Below are 19829 nucleotides of genomic sequence, written 5' to 3'. Positions count from 1 at the left end.
GGCCGGCGACCGCTCTTGTAATGCCTCCATGCCAGGATCAATTGAGCGCAATTGATGCTGGCTCCTTCGAGATATTCTCTACCATCGGCAGCTAGGGTTCACGTGGCCGCCGGGCTCCAGTAGAGGCGCGCTCAAACGGACGCTCCGAGAAACAGACGAGATTTGTAGCAGACGATGCCAGCCGGCCACGACTCTGGGCTTCGCGGCATTTGCATGCGTTAATTTGCCCCCTCTTAGCCGCCGTGTTTGCTGCAGTAACTGTCGTTCCGGTGGGCGCTGCGAAATTTAAGCATGCAGCTCGATTGTTTTCTCAACTTTTCCATGCCTAATTCCCTGAAGCGGTCTTTCTTTTTCTACTGGATATGCACCTGGCGCTTCCGTTATAATTTTGCGTGCTGGTGGCCGAGATAAATCCATGATCGAGTTTTGATTTATTAAATATAAAGTGATTGTAGTACCAGGATGCGAAGGCTGCGTCCGCTGCTTGTCGATCCAATGCGCACCACTACGTATAGCTTAGTAGCTTTTGCATTTAATACAGAATGTTGCTTTTGAAGATTTGTCGTTTATTTCTGTGCTTACCTTCTGCTTCTACGCCGTCTGTTGGTGAGAACGCTACTTTAGGAGATCCGTTGTCCTCTGCTGCAGCATATACTTCGCGCATTATCGTTTTGTGTCTCTTTTGTGGGTGGAAGAGGGGGGGGTTACGAATTTTTGGGAATTTGTTGTGGTCACCGTCTCGAGAGAACAGGCGGTGATTGGAGGGTTAATGTAGGTTTGGCGCGAAACATTGAAAGCACAACGTCTCGCTCGCGAGAACGGGCGCGAGACTGCGGCGGCGGCGGCGCGTGATGCGGCGGCTGCCAAACAAGCAAATGCGCGTCTGGAAAAGCGGCGGCGGCGGCACGCATCAAACAAATACAAATCAGCTGCTGCCGCTCTTTCTCCCTCTCTGCTGCGTCTGTGTCCGTAGTTGAGGCCCCCTCCGCTGACTGTCGGCGTGGCGCTGCGGTAGCGCGGCCGACGCTGGCGGCTTCCTTCCCGCCAGCGCAGACGGGTTCGCAGACGACAGGGCGTGAAGCAGACGACGGGAAGGGGTGAGGAGCAGCGCGGCCGTTTGGTCCGTCTGGCTGGCGGTTGTTGGTTGGCTGGACAACGGCTGGTGGTGACGACGGCGGAGGCAAAGGCGTAGAGGCGACAGCAGCTGGTGATTTGTTGCGTGCAGTGGGCCAGTCGTTGCGAGTGACCATTATTTGTTCCGCATTGTGGTCAAGCTTGGTAGGAAAACCGTTCCGCATATAGTACAGGTAGCCGCCCGACCCGCAGTCCGTTGTTATCTAACGGCGGCGGAGAAGGTCGGGAGCGAGGTTTTGGAGTGGCTCGACTTTCGGCGGAGAGCTGCTCGTCACCCAACTGGACTTGGCGCGTGTTCGCCGGTTCGGTTTCCGAGAGGACGACGTTCTGTTATTGCTAACGGGGTACGGTGCTAAACAAACCGCGAACAAGCGGATAGGAGAAATCGGCAAACGACAGATCCCACCAGCCACTGCGCGAAGCGGAAGACGACGGCGACAACGGTGGAAGCCGAAAGCGGACAACAGTGCAGAAGACGGATCGCGGCAGTCATTGCTACACTGCGAGTAAAGCAGACGACGCAGCTGGAGCACACGACGCCGGGACGCCTACTGTTTGTACAAGAGAAAAAAAAAAGCATTTAAAGATGGCGGAAGCAGTACCTCTGTAACAGAGCGGTTCGAGTTCGCTTTGATTCTGTCTCAGCGACACACAAAACGACGATCCACGGTTGCCGGGAACGTCGACGTGCGATTCAACATTTAAGGATGCTGCATGTGGTAAACCGCAGTGTGAAGTAGGTGTGACCGATTTTGCGGCATCGAAACGACATTCCGTGGACACAATCGGCGCCGGTGTGTTGCTTTTATGTATCGTGCGCCCGAAGTGGAGAAGGAGGTGTCGGTCTTGACAAGTGTAGGTGACTTATTGGGAACCAGCGGCATTTGTTTAGAACGGCCAAAGCGTTAGGAAGTGAACAAAAATTTAAATAGAACAAGGCCTATAGGATTTACTGTACTACTGTCGAACTGATACTTTTCTGTTTCTTTCGTTATCCTACTGTGAACTGTTTAAGGACAGCGTGCTTTTGAGGTCACAGCCGGACAATTTTTCGAAAAAAATCTCTCGAAGACGTCTTGATGCCGGCCGGATTCATGATGGATATATCCCGCCATTCCTCGTCGAGCGAGCTCGGTAAGTACCCGGATTTCAGCTTTATTGCAGCCGTTAACGTGAGTTTCTTTGTCTTGAATGCAGGCAGTACGCGTTGAGCTTCGATGCCCTATATCGCAACGTTCCACGCAATACCGCTTTGCTTAAAGTTCTCACTTTCGATGACCACTAAAAACTCGAAGTCGGGCTACATCCTAACAGCATGGAGCGTGGGCGTGATCGCTCCAAAGGCGCCGATTGCTTTCTTGTTACAGCTTGTGGCCTCACAGGGGCTGCTTCGTAATCGCCGTCGTCTGGTATATAGTCACGCTATAACCGGGCCACTAACCAACGTAACGACGTCAGAGTCCAGTGAATGCCAGACAAGTGACGAATACGAGCTCGCATCACGCGATGTCTCTGTTTTTCTGGGATCTCGGCAAGGTCTCTCTTCGCGTATATCCGCAGTAGGTGCGTCACAAGTTAGTCGCGCAGCGTTCCTTTCGCTCGGACGGTTAACGTCACTTCAACTCGCTCGCGTTAGCAGCCCGCTTCCGGGTGCGTTCTGGCTTTTCCCCAGCCGCATGCCCAAGCAGTCGGCGATTAGACGGCGGATAAGGTCTGATGTTGCTGTCGCTGGTATTATTAGTCTGGTAAATTCAGCAAACGTAGTACGTCATGTGCTAAATCTCGGTTTTGTGGTGCTGTTTTCAGTAGTCTTATCGATGAATTAATTCATAAAGAAAACGGCCGGCGGCGTTCGGATAACCGGAGTTTGTCCAGTATGCTAACATTGTGGGGGCTTATCTGATAAAGCGCGGCGTCTCCTGCGATAGCGTAATCTAAAGGGAAAAATGTCTGCAGGACAAAATTCGAATGAGGTTGTGCAGTGTGCTTTGACAGGTGTTGTCGGCGGTCACTGACGTGTGACTGTTTGGAAAAAAATACAACAAAAACGATACAATAAATACCCCGCGCCATCTTGGTTGCGGAAAATAGATGACAGAAACCGCCGTGGTTAAAAAATCAAAGTGAAAACAAACAGGAGTAACCACCAACCAGACGGTCGCTTTGCCCGCACGCGCAGACGGGAGCGTGCGCAGTTTCAGCTGCGCAGGTGCGCCTGCGTAGCAGAGGGTTAGCAGACGCAGAGGGCGAGAAGGAGCTAGACGATGTAAATAGCTACAAACGAAACGCTCGTGTAAAGATTTTTTTTTTTTCCCTTCGCTCATTCGTCCGCTTCCATAATTACAGAAAGAAAACGCTTTTACTGTGCAGTGCGCTTCGGGGGTTCCTTTGTCGTTCTTGAAACATTGCTTGCGCACGCACACTGTCGACGAACCTTTTGGTCAGGTCTAGTGCGCGTGCAGACGTATGATATTTAAATGACACGCGAGCCGCGTTTGTTATGCACGCTTTGACTGGTCCCTAGCGCGTCCTTTATTATTATTTTTTCTTGCTTTTTCTTCTCTGTCTTTTCACACTTTCCTGGAACCCCGCGCGGTACGCTTCGGCTGTCGTCTCCACACGTCTTTCTGTGGTCGAGCAGACGTTGCGTCTAGCTCCGGCGCCATCTGCTCGTTCTTGGAAAAATGGCCTGCTACATATTTCTGTCCGGTAACTTTTATACTCGTCACTTCGACCGCACCTCTATAAGTTTGAAAGCGTGCGCAGATGACGCTCGGGCCGCCATTTTGGCGCGCTTTTGCAACGGTCGTCTGCTTTGATTGCCGATCGCGCGGCAGCACTTACTTGAGTGATCGCCGCTTAGTACCCGAGGCTGATCTATTGCTCCATTCGCGTATGCGTTTAAGCTTTACTGCGACTGCACTCTCAAGCTTGAATTTTGATTTGCTGTGGACGTGTGTCCGTCGTGCTTACCGCTGCGTCACAGCGGATATCGCCATCTTGTAAAGAAGCACTTCTTTTTTGCGATGCACGTAATGTCTTCGTCCGCTACAGCATTTGTTACCTTCTGTGGCTCCCCGAAATGCATGCCACGGCTCTCAAAGTCTGTGTGGCGCGTAAAACCCCGCACATTGTCGTTGTCGTGTTCATCGATCCTCGCCACTATACCGGCTCCCGGTTCCTTTACTCACTTATTTGTGGGATATAGCAGCTTTGCAATGCCCTGTAAACATTGTACCAATCTCGCGTAAGCTAATCTATATTTCAAAGTTGTCCGCTTCAGAAGCGCTAACGGATGCAGTTTACAGAACTCTGATATCGGTTTTCGATGCAGAGCTTTGGATTTGTAAGCATTGTGCGTCTTTTCTGTTTCTTTTTCGAATTTATCGATTTTCAGAACGAAATTCCAGTAACTCAGAAATAAATTAAAGTTCTGCTTCATTGAGTTACTAGAATTTAGTTCTCTACTTAACTCTTACATAGAGTTGAACTTATTCTTTCTATAGCAACCAATTTTATTCGTATCGATGTAGCGCTTAATTTTATGACAAAATTTCTGGCTTTTAAATGCATTTGTGTAAGTAAAGTGAAGTTGGCCCTGCGCTAAACCTTCCTCCTAAGAGCAAGAAATGGGAGTTTCAGAGCGACTTCATATATATATGTGCGAGCAGCAGAATGGGAGTGTCAGCGCCTTAAGAAAAGATACATGTGCCCTGTGCCGTATAGGGATCATATGGGTTTATATGGGAACCTGCAGTTCCCATATACGTGATCCTTAAGTATCATATATGATTATGGATGCGGGGCGTATTGGGCATACGTGATTTTTCAGTAGGGAACGAAGAGGAAAATGCAGTCGAGGACGGCAGGTGATGGCACGATATTATGAGATGAAGGAATTTGCGGACATCGTGTGGAACTCCATGGCTGTCTCAAGACAGGGTCCCTGTCTGGAGATGGCTGGGCGAGGAGAGAGAGCGGGCATCGGCAAATATGTTTGCGCAGCTTGCCCTTTTGTTCGCCAATGGCTCCAGAACGGCTCTGACATAGGATACCAGAGGCGTTCTTCCTAGGGGATTGCAGTGATCAAGGGTTCGACGCAAACTCCTTTTGTCGGGTAACTTGTTAGAAAAAACGAAAACAAAAGAAAACGTAATGCCAAATCAAAAGTCAGGTGACCTTCTGGAACATTGCTAACGCCAATAGAGAATTCTAGCTTGTTCGCAAACATTTTAACATTTACGGGTCTACCGGAGCCGCAGCAGTAGAAAAGCTGGTGGCGACATCTTAATACGATTTGTCGAACTAAATTGCGTTCGAAAATCTCTCATGTCGCGTCGGTCAAATCTTTGAGACAGAGAACGATAAATGTACGGCACGTTAAGGATCATGACTCTACCAATATAAGCTCTTCCTACGAGCAGTTACGTAGAATTCACCGCAGTATTAGTTCTGCCTGCTCTCTGGTTAAACTCTGCGTCACGAGATGGCTCCACTATGTCGCTGTTGCTTAGCTGCTGCTGCCGTACGCCTCTCCAGTTACCCGGTATTGCGCAATCGCTAATACGTGCGTTTGCGGACAAGCTCAAACTTTCTGTTGAGAACACGGAACCCGTACTGGCTCCGAAACGTCAACTTTGTTTTGGTCAACGAGAGGGAGCCTTTTTCTTTTTTTTATATTCCAGTGGTGGGAGAAAAGCCAGGGGCGGAGTTTTAGCCCGTCCGTAATTAGAGACTTTTAGCGTGTCCGGTATTCGGGCAAGCGCGGGCGGTTTTCCGGTTTAGCGGGAGCGTAAACCTGAGCGGCCAGATTGGTGGCGCCAGCTGGTGGCGCAAAGCTCAACCCCACAAACACAGAGCTAATTACTATATTCTGCTTAGCTGCTGGCTTAAATTTTCGACAGTGGCGTAATCGTGTTCACAATTACGCCGCTGCCAAAAATTTGCACGAGTGGCGAAGCAGGATATGGCGAGTTACTGCAGTTTTAGCCATGCGTTTGTCTGGTTGAGCTCTACAACACCAGGCGGCTTCACCGCTCACGTTTACGCCCCGACCATCCGGTAATGCGCCCAAACCGCTCCCGTTTACCGGAATAGCGTACAAGCTAAAAGTCTTTATTATGTCGCCCTTTGCGGAATATCGTGTTAGCGGAGGCGCAGACGGGAGCGGCAGGGTTGGTGGCGCGGTTTAATCAGAAAGGACAGAAAAGTGTTATTGCAGTGACCGAACGTCTTCTGCTTAACAGGAAGCTTTAGTTCTGGTGCTCCTATCTAAATACATGTAAAAGGGGAATTCGTTTTTCTCGGCAACCACTACACTAAACTTGACCAGGTTAATTGCATTTAAAAGAAAAAAGAAACTTAAGATCTAGTGACTGTTGCTATCGAATTTTTGATTTCGGTCGTGAATTTTTTACTGCAACTTGGCAAAAATAAAGTTTTCAGAAAACGAAACTATGAAGTTTACAACTCTAACTCAGCAATGAAAAATGATGTCACAATTCTGTGAATTGCATCTCATAGTACATCTAAAGCGGACAAAATTGATGTGTTACACATAAATCTCAAAAAGAATAGTAATTTGTAAATACAGCTTTTGCAGAACCCTTGTACACAACGTAACAAATTCACGTAATGTATAAATTGACATATCCAATTTTAATGGATGCCGTTTACAGAACCGCGGTATCTGTTATTGACGGATAACTATTAATTTGAAAACTTCGTGCTGTTATATTTTTCTAACTGTCGAATTTTTGAAAATTCTTTCAACAAAATTCAGGCCGTAAATCGAAATTCCGCTTCGAACAGTCACTATAATTTCACTTTCTCTCTCAAATTCAATAAATTTCATTAAAATCGGTCCTGGGGTTATCTCAGAAGGGCGTTGTTTGCGTTTTACATCTATTTGAATAGGCCGCGTCGGAGTTGGGCCCGAGCTAAAGCTTCCTCTGAACTGCTGGTGTAAAAGGTCGGCAGCGGTGTATAATCGTGAACGTGTGCCCTTCTTTCTTGATAACTTCTGCAAGAACGCCCACGTTACACGAAAGCATGCCTAACGCATTGTGATGAAATAAGGCGTCGCTTGGTGTCGCTACCAGAGTTCTCTACGTTTCGTCTCCGGGAAGCCGGTATTCCGTGAGAGCAGTACGCTTACGCACAGTCTGTTAACCCTATCAAGCAGACACCGGTGACTTTCTTTTCACTCCGTCGTCCTTATCTCGAGGGAGATAGTCTCGGTGTCACACGGTCGCCTCTTTTGATATAAGGGAAGTTTAACGGAGCTTTTGGTCAAGGGAGATGGCGATCTCCCTCAACGGCTGAAGGGAGTACTCTTGTTCCCATGTTGTTTGTTCGAGAAAAATTTGGCGTTAAAACTGATGTTGCGCATGTTTAAAATGTTTCTATCGAATTAAAGTTCAAGCACAATTCAGCAACAGTTATGCTTGCTGTTGCACAATACTCTCTTCCTATAGACCGCTTGGCGCCATGTTTTATCACGTCTTTCGGGCCGTTCACGCGAACCCGACAGAATCGGGTCGAGTCGACTTGTCGGGCTGAAATACGTCTGTCGAGTTCACGTAAACGCTAGCCGGTCGGACTGAACGAGCGTCGAGTCGGAATGAGCCAGCCCGACTCTACATGGACTGCACGGACTCGGCTGCACAGTTGCAAGACAAGGCACTGTGCAGTGCAACCTCATCGTATAGCGATAAGACCCACTGAATCGAGCTGTTGCAGACGGCAGCGGGAAGGCCAGTTCGAACGCGTCTGGTCTAGCTCGACGCTGTGTGCCGCCGTTGTCCAGACTCGGCAGATGCGAGTTCACGTAAACGTGGCCTCCGTCGTGCTAGCCCTGCAGTGGTCAGTGTGGTCACTCGTGACTGGCACCGACGCGGTAGACAAACTCCAAGGAAAGCTCAGGAGGTCACCGTGCACGAAATGGGGCGTTTTAATATAGTTTGCACTCGTTCGGGTGTCGAAATTAACGCAGATCGAACTCGCCACGCCGCAAATAGGGAAACGCAGATGAGCACAGGGTGGCTAGCGTCGCTGTCGGCACTGCTAGGTTTAGCGAGCGCGCCTTGATTTTTAACGTAGTGTATATGCTTTTCGCATCAAATATGTTGAATAACATTTTTTTTTAATGTAAGGAGCGTTTATTATAATAGTTACGAGCGTAATTAAAAGTTGCATTCTTGTATACAAAACACTAAACGCCGCTGAATGCGCCTCTGGCGGCCACTTTCGAGAACTCCTTATTGGCGGTGTGACACGACCACAGCTTCCTTGTGGTCGAACTCCATTGGGAAGTCTCGCGCTCCTTTATCCTATAAATGAGTACGTGGGTGTCCGGGTGACACGGATGTAAGGCTCTCTGTTCTCGACGGAGAAACTTTGAGGCACGTTTGCGAGTCTAGGACAGGTCCATAAAATACGTGCGTCATCGGGCTTACCGCTGATGACGCACCGTATGCATGTGCCACTCCAAAAAAAAAAAAAAAAAAAAAAACGAATTTTTTATGCATTTGTCAATTTTATAAAATTCGGGGAAAACAGGGAATTAAAATCCCACCGTTTGCTTTTCAATCGCTGAAATTCGTACTTATACAGTAGCTATGGCGAAGCAGTATATGTCAAGAGGAAGCGAAGTTTTCCACCGAATGTGTGCGCATTCCGCAAATAACGTTGTCTTTTGCCGGTTGTTCTGCGAGTGTGAGACCGTGGACGGCTGGTTGGAAGGTCGCGCAACACTTAGGTCCAGTGAAATTGGATGGTGATCAGTCCCATCTTATCTTCACCTTGCTGGTAGTATAGTGTTGGACGTTATGGGCTGCGGCATGTTGCAAATTCTGCACTGTGGATATTCCGTGCTATCCTGGACATGTAACGGCCAAAATGAGCGTAAACCTTTCAAAATAGGCCTTCGTCCTGCAGTGGAGTCTACATATAGGCTCACGATGGGGAAGACGGCAATGGTTAACCATAGTGCATAGCGCATAGATTTCGTTCTGGTATTCTTACACTATATATACACACAGAGGTGTATGCCCGGTGAGGGATATGTAGGAGTAAGAACATGTAGGAATGTAATAACATGCTGGCACGGACAAGACACTGCGCCAGCTCGCAACGATTTCCGCATTTACTTATCTACATGTCACTTCATTATATACTAACCTGACCTCTTTTACGCTGTACAGGTGAGCTTCGCTATATGTTGCAACGAAACGACCCGTATAACGGAGGATTTCGTACGTCTCGACCGAATTCCTATCTGACATGTGTATTCTTAACACGTGTACAGCGAAGACCGCTACAACGAATTTGCTTGCACAACGAACCAATATAGGTGTCCCCGTGGCAGGTTTCTTGTTTTACAACGAATGCACGTATACACCGGCGCCACTTTCCTCTGTATAGCGGCCACAGAGCGGTGCGGTGGGCATCGGTATAGCGCCACCGTGTGGAATGTTTTCTGGAATGGACAGTGTACGTGCTGCTCCCACGTCGCTTTGAGCCGACTCGATAACTTCTCGGAACTGCCGACATCATCGGGGCCATCAAGGAGGGCCGAAAGACTGCTAAGGAAACAGCGGTGGAGAGCTTGCAGACTAACTAAGAATTTCCGACGAGGTTATATGTGGGGTGGTGGCATTCGACGCTCTGCGACCGTATACCTTGTGCCTATCCCGGATTTCGCCGCGTATAGCATGCCGCGAACTTCGCTGCCGTCGGCTGCAGTCGAACATTGCGCCGCAGCAAGTGTGCAGAAGCAAACGGACGACGGCATTCGCTAAGTATGCATCTCTTTAATTGGTCTTACATAACGGTTTTCTTTTGTCGAGGGACCTTATATATAGCCTGCTCTGTTGCTATAGCTGTGCGCTACAACGAAGTGGTCCGCATACAACGAAGCAATTTGTTATAGACGCGTTTGACTTGCGAAGCAGCGCCTGTAGCCACTGTTTCCCATGAACTGCGCTCGTGGACAACTTTCTGTGGCAACGAATGCGGAGCTTTTGCACGTGTACACGTGTGGCTTGCCGCTGCTGCGCCAAGTAGTCCGGCAGTGCTTGGCAGCGCTTTCTGTCTCGGCTTCTCGGGGCAGATATGAAGTCGACGTACCTTGGTTTGTATATGCGGCGTTGTCACCAACACGGTGTGGTGTATTTCACGTCTTATTTCAACAGAACAAACGCTGAGGCTTGTTTTTCTTTTTTATGCCCTGCAGCTTAAACAAACGCGGATGTGGCAATGTATATATTAAGGAGCGCTGTCGTGCGTGTGCTTCGCCTCCAGCTTTCCCTTCACTGTATACATACCGTGTTTTTATCTCTGCGCGCGATACGGTCTCCCGAATCGGACGAGTCCCCTTGCAGGAACGCTGGCTTCCCGCGAAACTCGGGCTTGTCGTTATACGTTATATACCCTGACGGCTTGGGCGTACTGCGCATGTGCCGATTCCACGCGGAACCGCAGTGACGTGTACCTGCAACGGAGCCAATACTGGAGTCTCCCATGGGTGCAGTTACATAGAGGTAAACGCGTAAAGCCTGTCAAGTGATGTGCCTAATGAACTCTGGGCCGGTTTCATTGCTTTCTTCTAACTATTTATGTGGTTTAGCAGTATACTTAGTAAGTAGTTGGTTATTTTTGAGGTTTCACAACGAAATAATTTGGCGGACCCATGGACAGGGCAAAAGGTATATCCGCAACAAATCTAACGTGGCCGCGCCCGTTATAGGCTGGCCGTTCTCGCCTCGCGCTGTCCTTCACTTGCTGCACGTGTTTGTCGAGATGCATCTGTCGCCATGCATCACTCTGCTCGCAGAGTCGTGCATGTAGTACAGGCTTTCCCGCGTACCTTAATTTGAATCAAACAATATGCAAATGCCACGCAGCCGGACAGAACCAAGTGTAATGTTGTTTGCCGTCGCTCGGAGAAACTCGGATTATTTTTTGGATTCCCTGTAATCACATAATTGGTCTTAATTGTTTAATTAACATATCAGATATTATAATTAGATGAGAAGTGTCGATGGTGAAATTGTAGAGCAACACGAAAAAAAAAAAAAAAGAACAACTCCCGATACAGCTTTCCGTTGGTGAATGCGTACTACATAAATTGTTTCTTCCGAGGGTGAAATTAGCCCGCGAATGCGCGTGAAGGGCCTCGAGCGGTCAGTCGGGCGGCACTTTTGTGTGCATTCGCGGACTTCTTTTACGCCCTGAAAAAACAAAAACAAAAAAACACTTTTACGCAGCACGCATTCAGCAACGGAAAGCTGTATCGGGAGCTTTGTTCGTGTTGCTCTAGAATACGACACGTGGATTCGGGGCTAAACGTTGTCCTTCAGGCTTTGTGACTTCGCAAATTGATCGGATAAGCAACAACGCGTTTCGCCGTAAACGCAAACAATTTTCGGCGATCGCTCGCGTCCGCAGCGTGGGTCAGACAAATGCACGTGACATCCACGTGTGCCTGCCGCGCGACGTGATCGGGGGCTGCGGCATTGCGCCGTCTCAACTCGCACCCGCGGTCGCCGGTTCGACCCCGGCCGCATTTCGACGGAGCCGGAGTGCAAGAACGCTCGCGTGCATACGCGTTAGATTTCTTAATCGGATCGTGGTTTCCTTTCTTTTTGTTTTTAGCCCGTGGAACTGCGGAAATAACGTCCCCCTTCCGTCGCCCGCTGTAGCTGCGGGCGATTGCAGCGCCGCAGTGCACGATTCCGTCGATTGCAGTAAAGCAACGCTGCGGTTACGGCATTCCATCGCCGCGCGCGGTTATCTCCGCACGCACGGCGGGCGACGTGGCGGTGCTTATCGGCCTGGCTGCCGCCACTGCGTGTGTGACGCGAGCATGCGCGTTTCCGCCGCAACTCTGCACTGCGGTGCGCGCGCGCTGTGAACGCCGAGCGCGAGTGTGTATACGTTGGCGTTGCTTACGTAAGTGGAGCGAGCGCGCCCCTGATGCGCGCTTCTCCACATATGTATAGCCCGAGTCTCGTCTATAGGCGCGTTATATTCTGTCGCTTACGTTTTTTTTTTTCGTTTTTGTGCGTGCGTGTTCTGCCTGCTCTATTCTCGTGAGAGATTGGATAACTGTTTTTGCGTGTGCGGTCATAATTCTCGCTGCGCAATACAGACGCCTTATGTAAAACCGTTACGCTGTAGCGCTGTCTGCCTATACGCGCTCTCGCGCGCGCATGCACGTGTGTGGGTTTAGGCGCGAGGAGCGGCTCGTTTGCGTGCGTGGGAAAGGTGTATCGAGAGAGCTATAAGAACTCCCATTCCGGACTCCGTTGGTGGTGCACTATAGCAACGCTGCGGACCAAATAAGCAAAGACGCGGCTATACACGACATCGGCGCAGGTTCGCGGCGGCTCTGCAGCTCGGTGCCGTTGCTCGCGCCTCTCTTGTACGGCGTCGAATCGAGCGGTCTCGTGCAAGCGGCAGAGTGGGCCCCGCTGTGCCTTAATTGAATCGGTTTCGAAGATTTCAGCGACGAAATCGCGGAAATAGTTGCGCTCTGCATGCAAACGCCCGTCGAGTCGCGTCGTGTTATTATTATTATTATTATGACTTTTAAACAGCGTTTCGAGCGAAACGGACGTTAAAAAAAGGCAGATGTTTGCGCGGGCAGCGGGTCTCCGAAATGGTGCAAGCACTCGTTCTCGGGGTGGCTTCACCGCTATACGGCGTATACGTACGATACTCAACCGTTTTCCAAATTTCGTAGGCAACTCCACACTGTGACTCCTGTAGCAATATGTGTCGCATAGCATCCCGCAATATACAGGCAGTGACGTCTGTCGTACTTTCGGTAGCCGAATACGGACATTGTGCACTGATAGAACGAGGCTAAAAAACTGTCAAGCTACCATGGTCAGTGTGACCTGGTATTTAAAAAAAAAAAAAACACGGACGAGGGTTTCCTTTGCCAGTCGCTCTTCCCCTTCCTCTGTCCAGTAAGCTCATCCGTGTGCATGGTAGGGCAGCCTGCGTCCGATGACTGGCGCTTGTAGGTGCTCTCAGGTCGCAGTGCTCGAGGTATGTAAGGGGTCCAGGCTTGGGAACGCCCCTGCCGCCCGTCCATAGGAATTCGCAAAGCCGGTGAAACGTGAAAATGTAACAACCAATCGAACGAAGTTTAGTTTCTTCCAACAGGCTTCCATAATTTAGCGAGGCTTTTAATTTGGCAAAAGCAGTTGTATCAATGTAAACGCGTGACTTGGAAACGAACCGAACCAGTTGTATTGGAATTTAGCCGTGTGCCACGGTGTCGGAAAGCAAAGTATAGCGGCGCAGGTCGAACGCTCCCAAGCTGGAACGAGCGCTGCATGCTATAGTTTGATTCTGAGTTCCTTGCGAGCACATAAAACGGACAACTCGCTGCGTTGCATGGAAACACAGCACCTTCTGCTTGCGCCGCTGTAAACTAAAGCATGCTATACGAGAACGATATGTCGCCTCGAGGCATAGCGTGTGACGTTCAACTTCAGGACCTTCCGAGGTAGTTGTCATTGCTGCTACCGGGCCTGCACACAGCAGTATACATAAGCGAGAATACTCGTGCTGCTTAAAGCATTACTAATGCTGGTGCAGAAAACTATAAACTAACAAAATCAAATGAAGCTTAAAATTGCCACGCGATTTTGCGTGTATTGGCGGGCTTCTTTCACGCTCGTAAGAAGGCACTTTTATGTAGCCCCTATTCTGCAACAGAAAACTGTATTGGGGTTTTTTCATGTTGCTCTGCAATTTTCTCATTGACACATTTCATCTAACTATAATATTTCAGCTGATCCATTAAGACTAATCACGTAATCAGGTGGAATGCAAACATTTATCTGAATACCTCCGAGCTACGGCAAACAACGTTACCTTGGTTCTGTCCAGCTACGTGGCACTTACATATTTTTAAATCTTGGTACGTGATAGTTGGGAGACCACCCTATACGAATATACGGAGTGTCCGAACCAACTTTAGCCAGAGTGTAAAAGCATGCAAATGCCACATAGCTGGACATAACCAAGGTAACGTTGTTTGTGATCGCTTGGAGGTACTCAAAATATTTTTTTTTCATTCCACCTAATTAGATAGTCTTAATTAATTGATCAAGTTCCCAAATGCTATATTTAGATAAAGTGTCAATGAGAAAATTGTCGAGGAACATGGAAAAGCTCCAATAGACCTTTCTGTAGCTCAGTACGTGCTTACACAAATGTTTCCGAGCGTGAGAGAAGCCCGTGAATACACGCAAAGCGCCTTTGAGCGGCCAGTATAGCGCGCCAATTTTCAGGTGTTTGTTCGTTTTCAACTTCGTTACTAAGACGTTGCGTCAGTGGGCCTATAGCTCCGTGCCTGCAGCTGGAACGTCGTTGACGAGTGGAGTGCTTCGCTTTCAGCCGTATGCTCAAACGATCCTCGGAGCTCTAACTCCACTCCACTGAGCCGAGCCCGGCTCAGTGGAGTTGAATTTATCGATGAAGGGGAATTATACAGAGATTGTTTAAAAAAAGGAAGCCGCTGACTGAGCTTAGCAAGTTTCGATAGTGTTTGCTGCATGCACAGAGGCTGACATACAAAGAAATATCTTGAAATCCATGACGTCGCACTGACGTGCCGGCGCGTGGAATTCCGGCACTGAATGGCCAGTAGGGTTCCGGCACCAAATAAAAAAAAATTAAAAGGTTTGGTTTTCAATGTTCTTTTAGTAGTCGACCTCCTACGGTGAAATTAACGGAAATTGAGTTTTGAGATATTACGTTCAGTCAACTGATTTAGCGTTATCTCTTTATAGTGTTCATCTAATGTTACTGTAAGCGCGTCGACAAGGACCGTCTGCGCATATACAGCACGCAGAGGTGTCATGCAGCATGCAAGAAGCACGGTGCTGAGACGTTCTGATGCCGAACGCTAGACATTATCGTTAGTTGATCGAGTGTGTCATAGAGCTTTCTAATTAAGCATAAAACATGGCATAACGAGTGCACCCCCCCTCCCCCTTTCCCGGTCGGGCTTGGTGATCAACCGTCGCTTGACTAATAGCGATTGCCACGCCATCTGCCGGCCCGGGAAACGTTCTACTTCCGATGAATCGCTCGGATGAAACCTGGACGGGACGTCGATTTCTTTCATGCCGGCGTGGGTCGTTGTCAGTGTTGAGCACATTGTTTCCGGGCGTCTGGGCGTCCGAGAAATATCGTGCGCATGCTGTGCAGACGTTAACGGCGCGCCCTGGGCTTGCTGGAACGAAATCACGCGTCAGCTGAAGCTACGTCGGCGCCAGCTGCGCGATATAACAATAGTGGATTGACCTGTCTCTTGGAAGAAGATGGATGCATAATGGCCGGCGAACTGGGGAGACGTTTACAAAAATGAAGTTGGCGAAGCGAGGGCAGGACGGGGGGCTCGAAACTTGAGGCCACGGAGCACCTGCTTGTTGGCGGTCCAGTAGCAGACGACTTTACGAAATATCACTTAATGTCCCGCCTCGCTTCGTCTGCTCGGAAACACCGGCAATGTCGTCTGCTCGGAACAGGAGCGCCAACGTATAATCTCGTAGGCTCAGTCTTGCATGCACTGAGTGAAAATAAGTGTTGTATCGTAGCGCTTGCCTATTTAAGATAGCTCTTCGTTTGACTCCTGCGGGCTTAATATTACGCTGTTAGTCGAACATGCGTCAGAACCTACGTCGCAGCAGTGGAAAGGCGCGTATAGCACTCTGTATCGTTATTTTCATCATTTTTTTAAATGAGCAGCGTCTCTGTACCTACCTAACGAAGTCAACAATTTTTCGGCCTGTGTCACGACGCCGTGTTCGCGTCGGTGGCTCCACTTTGTAACAGCGTGTAAGATTCGTCGGACGATCTCGCCGCTGCCACCATTTGTTAGAGTTGTCGGTCGATCTACGAGCTGTAGGCCGATCTCACCGCTGCCATTCAGATGTAAGATTTGGCAGTTGAAGCTATAGGAAGGAGCTTGACTCTTCGTCGGGACTTAGGAGAGCAGGATTTATTTACATGTTATTTACAGTTGAACGTGAGATACATCGACAGTCTAGCGTGACTCCCAAACGGAGCCCGCAAGACGAGCATACAGCAAACAGCTTACGAGCACACCGCTCACGAGTACATTTCGAGCATGACAACGAGCACGACGACGAGCACGCTCTAGCAGCCGACAATCGCTGCTTATAAGCACTCTGCTCGACGTCATAGTTCGACGTCATTGAAGATGACCCGCCCTTTTGGAGGAGCGGGCTCTTGACTTGGAGGAGGATGAGGGCTCACACACACACGCACGCACGCACGCGCACGCACGCGCGCACGCATGCGCACACGCACGCACACACACACACACACACACACACGCGCACGCACACACACACACACGCCCACGCACACACGCACGCACACACACACACACACACCTGAGCTGACCCCTCGCCACGTGGCTGCCGGTTATCCGCAGTTCTCTGAAGTGCGCCACCGTCCCGGTTGGATCGGAACACGTGCAGCGGGCTGAAATAGCTGCAGGCCGATAGTAACAAGCGCAGAGACAAGACGCTAAGAATTATGAGGAGACAGTCCACGGGACACGTGCTGCTTCATTCGTGCATGGCGAGATATCATTTGTAAACTCAGTATCAAAGGAAGATGCTACATGTATGTACAAACAGGGATCTCGTTTTGATAGTGTACGTTCGTGTGATATTTTGTTGTGTATGAATGAAGCTTAATTGCGAGTCAGCGCGCTTGGGGGGTACCACATAGTGGCCATCCCCGTCTTTGCGGCTTGTAGTTTTGCACTGTTATTGCAAAAATGCAGCTATACGAATTCGCCGAACTTTCTATCCTAACGAGACTTCCAAGTCCGGCCCACCGAGGCTAAATTTTATTATCAAGTTAAGATATTTTATATTCCCTAGCTTTCACGATTTCCGGATGTCATCATCATGCGTGCGAGAAGCTTGTGGTGGAGTTTTTGAATGTTCCGATATTCGCGTAGGTGGTTTCGCTGTCAAGCAGCTCTCGCCGGACAAACCTGGCGGTGCAGAAACAAATCCTGTAGTCAAATTGGTCATCATCGTCATCATCATCATCATTTATGTCCACTGCAGGTCAAAGGCCCTGCGATCCCTGCGATCTCGAACTACCCTTGTGCTGCGCCAAGCGATTCCAACTAGAGCTGGCGAATTTGCTAATTTCATCGCCCCACCGAGTCTTGTGCTGTCCTCGAGTGCGTTTCCCTTCTCTTGTCATCATCATGTGTCTTGGTGAATAGTTAATCTGGTAGCCCCTGAACACAGTAGTTCCACATGAAGGTAATCTTCGAACACCTTGTTTACACTTCTTTCTGGCCATGAGGATTACATTTGGGGAAAAAAAAAATAAAGCAAGAACAATGAATAGTAACTGAGTTAAAGTTAACAAGTGCTGTAATTAGTAGTCGGTCGGCTGAACTATCCCCAGCTGAAAACTCTAGCCAGCGCGTCCAATTTGGCAATACCATTGTCCGCGCGGTAACTAGTTCTGGACTTAAATCAGAGTTTAGAGGGATCAAAACAGCGTAGCCTTTCTGATATGCGTTGGCCATTACAGGGTTAGCATGGCCGCGTCCATCCGACCAGACTACGCAAAACTCGTCGGGATGCTCGCGCGGGGTGGGGGTTTCCCCTCCTCCCCTCGGCGGTGCCATTCAAACGAGTTCGTCTGCAAGCGCGGTCAGAGCAGACTACGACGACGACGACGCGTCACGTGACCGGCTGGTGTGGCGGCCGGGGCGGCGCGCTCTCGATACCGGCCGTGTACGCGTGCCCGTCTCCCGCGAGAACAGCGCGTGTTTTCGTCTCGCGGTCGACCCCCGCCAAGGCCGCCGCCGATCATTGCAACGCTTCTCCGAGCGCACGCCTCGGCGCCGTCCCGGGGACGGCGACGTCTCTTGTCCCGCGCGCACAGCGCCAATTTCCACGGGCGTGCGCCGCTGGAATCTTATCGGCTAGGTATAGCGGCGCGAGGTGAAATTGAATTCCGTTGCTTGATGGGACGCTACACGGGTTGCGCCATAAATACTGTCGCGTGGCTTATTCCTAATGGGTTGGTTGAAAAAAAGAAATCGGAAAACGTTTCGTGCGGCATTTACCTGATGTATGAGTAATGCAACGAGACACATTTTATTCGGTGTATCCGCTCTTGGCTTTGATCGGGACCTTTAAACATTCTGGGTACGCTTTAGTCACGGCCCGCTAGCTATCCCTAGGGGAAATTCTCTCAGTGCTCGTACCAGCGCTGTTTTCAGGGCCACCGTACCACGCGGATGCGGTCAAGGGCGCCGGTCTGCTTTTCAAGAATATACGCCTGCTCGTCGGATTGGGTTTGGAAGGTCGTGCGCGGTACCTCTGCTGCGGTGTAGACTCTCTCTTCGACTGATGTGCTGCAGCGCCGTCATATGATCCAGAGTCTAAGGCTACTCGCCGAAGGGGGACTGGGACCAGGGCTTCCAATGAGGCTCTAGGATAGCTTTAAAGTACGAGTGAGTGTCGATTTTATGTTGTTGTTGTTGCAGTTGTCGCAAAAACAAGACGAATGCGGGCGGTGGTGGTTACCCCAACTCAAACCACGACAGACACCTCAGACTGCCCAGAAATAACTTCATCTGGCTGCATCAGCAAGTTCTCACGTCGCAGCAAGCACACGCGAGCTCCGAGTGTTCTGACGGGTCTCTTGCGTGAAAATTTTCTCACCGTTGAGGACAGTCGCCAAGTGTTTCCCATTCGCTGCCGGTGCCAAAAAAAAAAAAAAAAAAAGACAGCCGGCATTTACCCATCACTCCTTTCTATGCACCTCGGTCAGTCCACGTCTTCTCTGGAATACCTTGAGGTCCCTTCGCACGGTGCGCTTCTCATCGCTGTTACCGACACGTTCGGCTACAACGCGAGCCTTCTGGTGCATCTCCGTCGCCGGCATTGCGTTATCTTCCTCGCAATATTCTTACGGCGAGAAGTGACCACAGAGGCAGGACGACCACTACGGGTGAATGGTACTGGTGCGAGCCACTCTTGAGAGTCCAGTGGACGTTGTTGCGGTGAATTTTCAGAATGTTGGCAAACTGGGAAGGAGAATGTGTCCGGCCTTGCTCGATGGCGAGATTGCGGGTCGATCTAGGGCATGCCATTTACCGAAAAATAAGCAAACCAGCGCAGAACACTGTCGAAATACACAAGAGAGATTCATGAACTGTTTGAAGAAACGATGTGGAGAAATGTAAAAAAAAAAAAGAAAAAAAAAGAGAACAGTTGCATACTTATCGATCAGAGGATGCGACTTACAGTAGTTATGACTTGCCCTTTAGAGAAGAATAAGCTTATCTGCATAAGTAAATTACTTTTCCTCAATACCGAGAAAAACCTCTTTTGCCGTTAGTAGCCTTGATAACCCACACAAAATACCTTATATATTATTTCCCTGGATTCGTTGTCTGTTGACCCCGTGTGGTTCCTCGATTCCGCTTACTCAGATGCGCACCAAACATCACAGCGTTTACTCGAAACCTTGCACGTGAGATTCTTTTGTAGGCAAGCGGTATTTTTTAACCATAAGTATATGACCGCCCGGGTTAGCGCGTATTGGATACTCGACAGTAGCTCTGGCGTCCGTGGTTACAAATTGGTGATGCCTGGAAA

At 49.5% G+C, this 19829-nt stretch overlaps 1 protein-coding gene across 2 annotated transcripts in view; it reads left to right on the top strand.

The window, feature by feature from the left end:
* Pur-alpha (Purine-rich binding protein-alpha) overlaps window positions 1-19829 on the top strand; it is a 291757-nt gene that overhangs the window by 152035 nt on the left and 119893 nt on the right. The window contains exon 1 of one of the 2 annotated variants that reach the window (XM_050167098.3): window positions 1042-2268. The exons of the other annotated variant lie outside the window; for it this stretch is intronic. Coding sequence (XP_050023055.1) covers window positions 2214-2268 — 55 coding nt within the window. The 5' untranslated portion in view covers window positions 1042-2213. Of the gene's footprint in view, window positions 1-1041; window positions 2269-19829 lie in introns of those variants that run through there. 2 annotated transcript variants of the gene reach the window in all.

This window comes from Dermacentor andersoni, chromosome 11, assembly GCF_023375885.2.
Source record: "Dermacentor andersoni chromosome 11, qqDerAnde1_hic_scaffold, whole genome shotgun sequence".
NCBI lineage: Eukaryota > Metazoa > Arthropoda > Arachnida > Ixodida > Ixodidae > Dermacentor > Dermacentor andersoni.
Note: the sequence above shows the minus strand (reverse complement) of the source record. Positions and strands in the feature narration are given on the sequence as shown.